Source organism: Manis pentadactyla, chromosome X (genome assembly GCF_030020395.1).
Source record: "Manis pentadactyla isolate mManPen7 chromosome X, mManPen7.hap1, whole genome shotgun sequence".
NCBI classification, from domain to species: Eukaryota; Metazoa; Chordata; class Mammalia; order Pholidota; family Manidae; genus Manis; species Manis pentadactyla.
In genome coordinates, this window is record NC_080038.1 from 76,744,679 (window position 1) to 76,756,660 (window position 11,982).

Genomic DNA, 11,982 nt, shown 5'->3' on the forward strand with positions numbered 1-11,982 from the left:
ACCCCCTTCTGTGTGATTAGAGTTTGATTTTTAAATATTTTGGAGAAGGCAATAATTAAGTACAATACCAATAGGCATGGTGCGCACATACATGGATAACTCTACAAAACTTTTTAATGTACATTCGATATTAAAAATAAAAGGATATAATATGAAATTAAGTGAATTCTTGTATTAAAAAGTAACTTAAACAGTGATTTATTTGGCAAAAGTTTAAGTATACAAAAATGAACAGACACTTTGAACTTAATGAAATTGAACTTGTGTAAAAGAATTGCTATTAAATATGATGTTCTCTGAAGCTGTCACTTTAATGTGTCATTTACATATAATGATCTACATCTTTTCAAAAAGCACCTCTCCCTATTTACCTTATTTTCTAATTAACTTACCAGAATCCGCAGATGTTGCAAAAAAATAAATTTCAGCATCTCAAGCATAAAGTCAAGTAACAGACATCACATCTATTCTAATACTATGAAGGGGTATTCATGATTTGTTAATTGGGCTGTAATTACTGAAATGCATTGCACACATCTCTTATATTTCGCTTTAAAGATATAATTGGCCTCTCACTTTTAGGAAGTATGAAACAGGAAATTTTAACAACCTATCATATGACTTTCTCAGGGCACAAAGAAATGGAACACTTACTCATTTAAAAAAACCTTAAAATCCTAGTAATTAATATTCACATTGTCTAACTATATAAAAGCTAAATATATATTCATAGTGACATGGATACAAAGTGCAAGGAAATTTTATGTATACATTGGCCATATAAATATATGAAAAGGTATACATCTACAGAGACAAATAATTCTCTAGCTACAAGTCTAATATCTAAATTCAAAGAGTATTAATAGTTTCACAAAAAAGTATTAGCAAGTAGATAGGCTAGATCTCTGTTTTATCAATTATAATAATTTATTAGCTTTCAATGGCACTTGCTTTTATCACAAATGGTAATATTATAATGAATACCTTTAAACTACAAATACCTTACTGTACATTCAGATATCAAAGCCCATAACAAAACAAAAGAAATCCAATTCAAACAGATAATCAGTTGGACAACAGAAGCATAAACAAGGCCTCAACTGGAAAATTGATTTCCTATTGTCTTTAGCTCTGTTTTCATGCAATACCACATGTATACACTCATAAAATGTATGACAACTGATGACCAGTGATATATAGATAGCATCTCGTGATGAGCTAAATAGTACTTTTGGCTCCTACATATTTGTGAACTAACTACTTTGTTTCTTTTTACATTTCTAGCCCCAAGCAAATTGTGCAACCAAATCACTTCTTTCCTTCACTAATTAATGAAAGTGTTTCCACTGCCACAGCATTGACCACTAACACCTGGCAATTCATATTCTAGGTTAATACCTTTAAAATGGAAGTTGCATTTTAATTTACTATTGAGGGAAGCTCTATAAAATTCCGCATAGCCACATATTAGAAAGGTGATTGTTAATAAATTATTCATTATATCAAAATAATCTATATGTATCTTAGATTTCACCATACTATAAATTTATCCTTACTAGTTCTATCTCTCAACCTTTTTTCATCATCCATATAACTCCATCCTGCACTATTCTACCTTTTCTTTCACCTACTCCAAGTAAGAATTTTAACTGGTAATTAAAAATGTTTTTACAAGGTTAAAGCTGTAATTTTTCACTTAGATTAGATATTCTTTTAGTATATTGTGACTCACATTTACATTGTATATGTTAAGATTTAAGGGTAGTTTTACCTAGAAGCAAAGAGATGGACTACTTTATTCTCTTTTATCTTTCATTCCTCATTTTCTGCAAAAGTCTGCAAAAACTTAGGGGAAAAGGATACATCCTGCTGTTTGGGAGTTTGAGAAAGAGTCTTCAAAGCACACCATCTAGTGGTAACTAGTCAACAGCATATAAATATAGTGTTGAAACAACATACACACACTTACTTAATTCTTCAAGTAATGGCAGCATCCATTTATCCCCATAAATACTTTTAATGCACTAAGAAACTGCTTAATGACTTAAAAACCCTATAGAACACAACCCAAATCTAATAGCCATAGTAAATCCCCTTCTTTCTTCTCTTGAAAGAAGAAAACAAAAAGAAAAATAAAATCTTTCCTATACTGCCAATATCTATCTTTGGTTCTCTGTTTGAGGAACTCTGCCTTAAGGTACTCAATGATCCTATCAAATGTCTTTTAATTGTGATTGAGGACTATAAAGAAGTTTGTCATTATACCTGGTAGAAAGGTTCTGTGTGGGAGTGAATGTATACATATTGTGGGTTTTTCTTTTCAAGACTATCAGTGAAATAAAAACCTCAAATTCAAAAAATGTCATAAAACTTGCAGACTTCTTAAAAAAGGCACTTGGACCCCTTGGTGTCTGCAGACTCAGTTTAAGAGACACTGTCCTATGTTATGTGTGTGACATTAAGATAGAAAATATGTTATTGCCAAATCACAGATGTATATCTTTGTGTATATATATGTATATATTCAAACAAATACACAATTCGTTTGAAGAATGGCATTAAAGTTTTTGTCAACACTGCATTTCTCCTGCCTAGTCATTTTCCTTATGTGTATATGAGACACAAAAGGAGATATTATTACACAACTAATGTGCTTCTGGGTATTTCATCACAATCATATTTCCTGGTATTACCAGACCAGATTTGAACACATGGAATATGCTATCCACTGTTTAATCATGACCATACCCAGCAATTATTTTACTCCTAATATTTAATTCAGGTAACCTAATAATCATTTGCAAAAAGACTCTCAAGGCTATTTAGAAACTACAGCTTCACCTGTGAATTATAAGTGCACATATTGCTCCAATGTACTTTGCAGTAGTGAGAAATCAGAGCAAAACTTCTTGCAAAATAAGCCTTTTCTCTCCAAATCACTGTTCTCAAAGCTTCCAATATATAAATGTATTACCACAGATATTTTGACAATGTACTTTAAATTTATTTATTAAGCATATTGCATGAATAGCACCATTAATTTACTATGTTCTGAACATAAGTTTTAAACTAATATCCAAGGGATCAAGAGAGTCAAAAGAACAAAGGTGATTCTCAATAATGTCTTTATTACTTCTCTTTAAACTTGAAGGTTAGAAAGTGGGCAATGAACAGCAGGGATGTTCATTATATCTTAGTTATTAAGATACTATTTCCTGAAGAAAAGCTTATAATTTTGAAGGCTTTGCCTGCACTTAATAGTTTTTTATTAATGTATGGATTTAATGACTTCTTAAAATGTAATTAATAAATAGAATCACAGAATTTTTAAGCTAGAAATACCCTTAGATATTATGAAGATTATGCCTTTACAGTTGAATAAACTGAGGTTCAGGGATGTGAAGTAACATATTTCAGAAAATGTTTTCTGAAAAATGTCTAATGTATATCATAAGTTCTTTAATGGCTAATTCATTTTATCTAACACCTAGCATGTTACAGAACACAGACTTAATAAATAAGTGCTTTTGAGGTACTTAAGTATCAACTAAAGGGCAATCACTAACTATATTTGTTTGCTAAGGCTGCTGTAACAAAGTACCCAAAACTGGGTGGCTTAAACAGAAATGTATTGTCACACATTTCTGAAGATAAAAGTCTGAAATCAAGGTGTTGGTACGTTTAGTTCCTTTTGAGAACTGTTAACAGAAGGATCTGTTCAAGGCCTTTTTTCTTGGTTTGTAAATGGTCATTGTCATGTTCACATGGCATTTACCCTAGATGTGTGTCTGTATCCAAACTTCCCCCTTTTATAAAGACACCAGTCATATTGGATTAGAGGCCTACTCTACGTTAGTATGACCTCATCTTAATTTAACTAATTACATCTGCAATAACCCTATTTCAAAATAAGGTCACATTCTGAGATAATAATGGTTAGGACTTCAACACAGGAATTATTTGAGGGGGAAAAACACAATTCAATGCATAAAGCTGACTAATTCCTTATTTCAATAACAAGATTAGAGGCTTATTTCCTTTGTAAATCCAAACACCATCAACTCTTATTCTCCCCACATTCCCCCAGAAAGCTACATCCTAATTCCTGAAACCAGTGAATATGTTAGTTTCCAATGGTAAATGAATTAAGGTTGCAGGAAGAATTAAGTTTGCTAATCAGCAGACTTTAAGAGATTATCCTAGATTAAGTGGGCCCAAGTAATCACAAGGATCCTTAAATGTGGAAGACAGACAGAGGAGTGTCAGAGTGATGTAATGTGAGAAACATTTGATCTGCTGCAGCTAGCTTTGAAGATGGAAGGGGACCACAAGCCAAGGAATGTGGGTAGCAGCTAGAAGCTGAAAAAGGTAAAGAAATGGATTCTTTCCTAGAGCCTTCAGAAAGGAAAGCCTTGCTGATACATTGACTTTAACCCAGTGAGACCTATTTCAGACCACCAACTACCAGAACTATAAGATAATACATGCACTGTCTTAAGCCACTATTTTGTAGTAATTTGTTGCAGCAGCAAATAGAAAACTAATACAGTTCCTCTTAAAGATATTAGTGACAGGGACACCAATACATCTACACTCTTCTATAATACTCTGCTAACAAGTCAAGCAATTCACATAAATATAATTTCAATGGAAAGGCCATTATTATCACCAAAATAATTGATTCACTTAGACTCATAAAAATTTTAACCATCACATAGGTGTAGATATCCTCTAAAGCTTGTGTACATTATCCAGATAATACTTTGACTACATATTATTTTACACATGTGAAAATGGACAAAAAGAAATTCAGGGTATTTTTCTGAATACCAGCTCTTAAAAAGTTTAAGTTATACAAGAAGTTATATTTCACTTTACATCAGTGCTTTTCAGACTTTCATACATGTATGAATCACCAGGGAATCTTATTGAAATGCAGATTATGAGTTAGTAGGTCTTGGTTTGAAACAGAGATTTTGCAATTTCAAGAAGTTTCCGGGTGAGGTCCATGCTGCTGCTACATGGAACACATTTTGAGTAGAGTAGCAAGGATTTAATACAGATACACCAAACCCTAACAGAAAAGTAAATTGGCTCCACATCACAATCAATACTGAGTTCAAGAAAGTCTCTCTACATTAAGCACTACCTGTTGGGAAAGAAAAAAACCTCAAAATGACCTTTAGTTTCTTTTAAGCATTCATTGGTGATAGACATGAGCCTATAGGTTCTGAATGAAATGCCTAACCAATTACTTTAACTTACATACATATTCAAAAATAGCTTTGTGTTGTCTTAGAATACTGGGGATAAGTCAATGCTGGGCATTCTATACCTAATGCAATACTTCCCACTGATGTAGAATATATTTTTTCTCCCACATTTTACAATGCTCTGGGTATTGTTGCTCTGTTGAAGAGATTTCAGCAACAACAAATGATTGGTCTATGAAAGGGCAAAACTCTTTGAAGAATGGGTCTCAGATAATTACTTCCCTAAATGAAATAGCTATTTCATTCATAAAATACACAATAGATAAAGATAACTAAGTAAAAAGTATAATATATAAAGAAATACATTGAAACAATATATAAGTGTAGTAGAAAACTTATAATTTAACCTTTCATAAAACCCAATGAACAAATGCTTTCATCATTGCTTGGTACCTTGAAAGAATTCTAGGAAAGAATATTGCACAGGTCTACATGCCTTCTTCCACTGAAGCCACTGGAGGTCAGTGCAATGACCCTTTTTCCTAAACTTCAGCCTTTCTATTGAAAAGTTTCATCTCAACTGAAAGAAAAAAGAAAATGTCATAGGCATTTGAGACTCAGAAAGAGATGTTAGGGGAAGTTACACACACACTTTTTAGGAACAACAAATAAAGATGGACCTCACCATAACTTCTTCCACCTATTACCTAGTAAAGAGTGTAGGATCTACAGTGATATCTCCTTTACAGTCCTAGCTCTGACACTAACTACTTGGGTAACCACCATGCACAAATGCTTGTCCAGAAGAGAAAAGTGCCTATTATGGGCACATAAATCATATGTTTGCATGGCTGTTTTAAGAACCTTAAAATAAATTGCTCCCAACTCAAAGGGAAGAGAGGCTAAGACAATGTTCTCCTGAATTTTTGCCACTCTGACAAATAACACATTTAAAGATTCTAAGGATCAACCTAAAAGGACATAAGTCTAGTTGGAAAGCAATAGGAGACAAAGAAGGTAAGACAACTACTGTTGTAGATTTATTCACAGAAGACAGATGTATAGCATTTAATTAACAGTATAATCTCATTTTTTTAGTCACCATATACCTAGATTTCTTTTTTATCCAGGAAATGTTGCTACTAGCTGGGGCATGATGACTCCACTTGCAGAAACAGATTTCAGTTTATTGTCTTGAAATTTTATGCGGACTATAAAAGTCTCAGGGTGTCAGCAACAGCTTCTGAATATACTAACCTCTACAACTCCCTTCTAATGCAGAATATATCTCTCCAGAATTTTCACTGTTTACTTCCAAACCGGGATGGCTAGATATAGTGTACTCAATAAAAGTATACTAAGACACAAACAGTTTCATGTTTAGCTAACACCACTGTAAAATCAAAATCAACAATTCAAATATTATTATCCTGCTGGGGATTACATACAAAAATGTAATTTCCCCTGGGAGTACAAAACAATTTTAAAAGCAGAATTAATTGTTTTTAAAAATATATTTTATACAAAATTTCATGCCATCTTTATTAACAAAGGCAGTGTGTTTTAATAAAATACCTAAAATGAAATGTAAGTACATACCATTTGGTCAAGTTTAGTAATCACTGATTTTGTAGTAGTAGGGTGTTCATGGAAAATATTGTGGTATAAAACACACACAAAATAAGAGACAAAAGAATTGATGTAGGAGTTCTAGAAATGGTGAAGCTTATAAGGGTTGGGGGACTTTCAAGGCATTTATGGAGAAGTGTAACTTGAGTTGAACTTTCAAAGTGGGCAAGATTTGAGTAGACTGAAAAGAGGGTATCCTAAGTGAAGGTAGTGGTAGTGCAAAGAGCAAAGCTGTGGAGATAAACTGTTCAAGGGACATTAAAGAGAGTTGTACACTGAAGAATCAAATAAAATAAGGTTCTTGTGGTAAAATGAAGCCAGAGTTATGAGGCTCTTTGTAATCCAAGTGGAAGTGGGCTTGGAACAAAAGAAAATAGGGAGCCAAGAATATTTTGGCGAAGAAAAATGACTTGATTAAAACAGTGTTCACTGACCATTAGTCTGATAGAATGAATTAGGGGCTTGGGGCACAGGTAAAGGCTGGCTAGAAGGCTCTTGGAGTGACTGGATGGGTGATGATGAAAGTTTGCATGGCAGAATAAGAAAGAATGATAGAAGGGAGGTTTCAAAAGAAAATTCACCAAGACTTGATAAACTCTTAACTGTGAGAAATGGAGAAAACTCTAGATTTTTCTGTGAAGTAGTTACGAATTCATGATCAGACAATGCAGCAGAATAAATAATATCACTGTACAATATTTTCACCAAAGATAGTTCCTCACAGTTGTGGAATAATATACCCCCTCCCAATAAAGGAGAGTTGGACAGGGTCTCTCAAAACAAGATTTGACTTAGTTGGTTCTAGCAGAGACACAGAGGAAGAAGGAAGAAGGACTTAGCACCAAACTTGAAACAGAGACCAAGCTTTTAAGAGACAACCCCAAGAAGAAAAGAAAGGAAAATTTATTACTCTAAGTCTCCACAATGTACCTCACTCCGAGTCTCCGCAGAGTTTAAATTTCAAAATCACCGAGTTCTACCCCAATTAGAGTTCCTTGAAGATCAAAAGTTGGATTAACTTGACTAATTAGTGGGGTTCTTTTCCCCTCTAAATGATTTCTCATCTAGTAATTTCTACTGCACAAATTCCTCTCTTGAGTTCTTTCAATTGTTCCAAACCTCTTATCTGCAGATTAATAATTTGCCCTCTTAAATTCATCAGACACATTTTTTGTCTGGGTATGCTCAGTAGACAAGATTCAAAGTAACTGGCAGATCCTTCTCCATCAATTGGCGCTTGAAACACCGCAGAGCCAACTCCCAACCTTTGTGTATTCTGCCTAGACAGAGCTCAGCCCCACCCCTTCCAGCGAAACGGAAAAAGCGCGTGCGCAAACAAACGCCTATTCTCGCCATGAACTCCCCCACACCAAAAGTTATTAGTGCGCAGGCGCAGCACCGTCGTTGCGTTTGAATAGGGTTGTGAGAAATCTACTGTCCAGTGAAATCTAGAAGTGGTAGAATTCACCAACCACCCCCTTTCCTCGGAGGCAGAGGCACTACTTCCTCCTACTCCGGGGCCAGAAGTGCGTCCCAAACCTCGCCCTCTCTTAGAGCAAGATCCTTTGCTTTCTCGCAATGCCTACTTAGTAGTCCTAATCTCAGCTCGTTTCTAACCGCACGGTGCTACCCGCCTTCGCTAGGAGGGTAGAGGCAGTTGGCTCCCCAAAAGCTGCACCAGTTTGTTAGTAGCCTCTTTAGGCCCCTTAACCTGCGGGCCCCCGACTGGGCAGAGCATTAGCTTGGTGTCTTGCTCGCCCTCCTTCGCCCTTTACACCCACCCAGGCTGGGTGCTTACCTCGGGCGTGGTGCGGTCTCGTAAGGAATCAGCGGATCCCAGATGAGAGCAGTGCTGGGGCATGCGGATACAGCGAGATTTTTCCTGGGTCTCCACTGCCTCCTCAGACAATGAAATCAGCGTGTCCGATCATCAATTCTCATCATGATCGTGACGTCACAAAAGACAGCGGCCAATGGGAGCCCGAGATCAGCTCCGGACAGTCCCTGGCCCCAGCCCAGAACTCAGGAGTGGGGAGGGGGGAGAAGAGGTAGCTGCCTGTAGTGGGGCTGCCTCTTCCCCACACATATCAGCTGTGTCCAAGGCCAGGCCTCTCTGTACCTCTCCCTTCCTGAATAGCTGTGAACGCCCAGCACCCCTTTGACTATTGTAGTTATATGCCAGTCATTTGAGCAGGTTTTGCCTCGTCTTCCAACTTCGGATTTGCTTTCAGCAGAATTGTTGCACGCTGCCAAAATCAAATGATCACATACAGAAATATAGTCTTTTGTGATCAGTGTTCAATTGACAGGAATATATTCATTGTTACTAAAATCAAGAAGGTGTCCAATGAACCTTTGGAATTTGTTGATAAGAACAAGTATACTGCTTTATGTGACCAGTTTTCTCTGGTGACTGATGCAAAAAATTAAAAATATGGGCTCTGTTCACCTAACCTCAATCCCTGTTCTTCCAGAACTTGAGTGATTACCATTACACCGTTGCAAAAAAAACCTCAAGCCATTTATATCAGTTTAACACTCACTTGATACACTTCTAAAATTTGCTGGATGCCATGAGAGGTGTAGAATTCATTGGTCGTCCTCTGCTATTATAGAACTTACATCATTTAGAAGGTATGACTAGCAGATATTAAACATTAACAATAATAAAATAAAGTACATGATCATGGGCTCAGTCATGAACTACAGATAAGAACTGTATGATTTAATAACTGGAAACAGTGAAGTGACGATAGGGAATCATTCTGTGTTGTGATTGGAACTTGAGATGTTCTTGAATGGTGGATAAGAAAGGATGGAAAGCACTGTCTTAAATGGGAAGGGATAGGCAAAAGGAGGAAAGTCGGATGTGAAGTATATATGATGTGAAGTACAGTATATATGATACGAAGAGAACCATAATGAAATCAGCTTAACAAACTAGAGGGAAATAGGATAGGCTGATAATAAAAGTCTTTGAAAGTAGACAGGGAACTTTGATAAAAGCCACTGAAGGCCTTAGGGCAGGGTACCTCAACCCTTTAGAGCCAATGATTGACAGAGCAGCTTGAGTGATTTTTTTCAAAAGGAAAGTCAGATCATGTACAGCTCCAAGTTATCCAGTGTCTTCCATTTACCTCTACTATAGGATACAAATTTCTCACCAATACCCCAAGGTCCTAAATGATCTGGCCTTTGCCGTCTTTCTGACCTTACCACCTGCCATCCTGCCACTAACTCAGTTTCCAATCACAGCAGCCTTCTCTCCATTTCTAAAAAAGTTAAGCTCATGACATCAGGGCCCTTGAACTGTAGCTTCCTCTGATCTTTGTATGACTTAAACCCTCTCCTGATTCAAATCTCTGCTCAAATGTAATCTCTTTAAAAAGTAACAATTTTAAGGAGGTTATATAATGTCTTTAAAAGTAATCTATTTAAAATTTTAAAGAAATTACACAGTAACCTATTTCAAATTGTGATCTTCTCAACACTCCCCATATCTCCCTGTATCCCCATCTCTGTTTTATTTTTTTATAATACTTATTACTATCAAACATAGTCTATATTTTAGTTATTGCAAAATTAAGTGCTGTGAGGGTAGGCTTTTTGGTCTGTTTTGTTTATTATTATATCCCTGGCATCTAGAAGAGTTCTAGACATAAAGTAGACAAGTCAGTAAATAATTGCTGAGTGAGTGATTGAAAGAAAAAGCTTCAAATGATTAGTCAACCATCAATTTGCAATTTGAATCAGATTTGGGATAAGCTGGAGTGAGAATGGTCAGACAATGGTAGTGGTAATCCAACTTCTAGATGACTTGGGTCTGGATTAGGGTTAAGAGAAGCAATGAAGAGAAATGCTTGAAATTAAGACATTTCAAAGAAGGAATGGTAAGAGTGAAAGTGGAACATTCAGAAATAACCTACCTATGTGGATTAACACATCCATTAAGTATCTACTGCATATCTTGAACTGAGGTGATTTGAAAGCAAAAGGGGGCAGCATCCCTACCACTGAAGAATTTATAGTTTAACTGACTAAAGAAAACATATATGAAACCAGAGTACAAAAAGAGGTAACTAAATTCTTCCAGTTGTTCATTCTTTTCTCCACATACTCCATATCCAAGTCATCAGTAAGTCCTATAGGTTGTACTTAAAAATAAGTCTGAAATTTGAGCAGTCCTTATTTCCTCCATCACTACTACACCAGTCAAAGTCACTATCACTTCTAGCATGAACCACTGCAAAAGCATCTTATATGGTTTCCTATTGTCTATCTACCATTTTCCTTCTTTAATACTTTCTCTTAGTAGCAATCAAAATAGCCTTTATAAAATTGAATTGGATCATATCACTCCCCAGCTTAAAGCCCTCCACAGATGATTCCCATTACATTAACAATAAAATTGAAAGTCTTTCTTATGGCTTATTTCCCACCACTTGCTTCTGCTATGGCTCACTATGATACCACTAGCCTTTTTTCCCCCACTATCTCTCTCACTGTCAGGAAATTATGTTTCTCTTCAGAGACACTGTACTTGCTATACCTTCTTAGAAAATTCTTCCTCCAGATCTTCACATAGCATGCTTCCTCATTCAGGTTGTCGCTAAAATGTACCTGTTCAGATGTGTCTTCGTGGACCAATCTATTTGAAATGGCATCCTCAAATAACTCTATATCGCATCTATCCTTGTGCTGTGCTTTCTTTTTCTCATATTGCTATGGGAAAGCACATAATTCATTTACTTATTTATTTTGCTTTTCCTCAAGGGGGTAAGGATTTTATCTTTCTTCTTTATTGTTACTTCTCCAATACCTAGAACTCTACCTGCCATACAGTAGGCATTCGGTGAGCCTTTGTTGAATAAGTGAATGCAGGAGAACACAATTGTATAATGCAGGCTAGAGTAATAGGTATTCAGAAATTAGAGATGTTCCTAGTACCATCTTAGGTATTTGTATGAGTCCTGTTGACAATGTATCAATTAAAGCAATATTTTTTTAATTTGTAAGTGAAAAGAATCTGGAAGGAATCATGAAAGCATGGATATTAACCAAAATTTCAAAGATCTCAAAAGACTCAATATACAAATACAACAAGATCAAGTTTGACAGGGCTAAACAGTGTCTTCCTTTT

General features: G+C 35.8%; 1 protein-coding gene across 1 annotated transcript in view; it reads right to left on the minus strand.

Moving 5' to 3' along the window:
- The window catches only part of HDX (highly divergent homeobox), a 314,801-nt gene extending 306,035 nt beyond the window's left edge, over positions 1 to 8,766 (minus strand). The window contains exon 1 of the mRNA XM_057495440.1: positions 8,641 to 8,766. Coding sequence (XP_057351423.1) covers positions 8,641 to 8,703 — 63 coding nt within the window. The 5' untranslated portion in view covers positions 8,704 to 8,766. The remainder of the gene's footprint in view (positions 1 to 8,640) is intronic.
- Between the last annotated feature and the right edge of the window lie 3,216 nt (positions 8,767 to 11,982).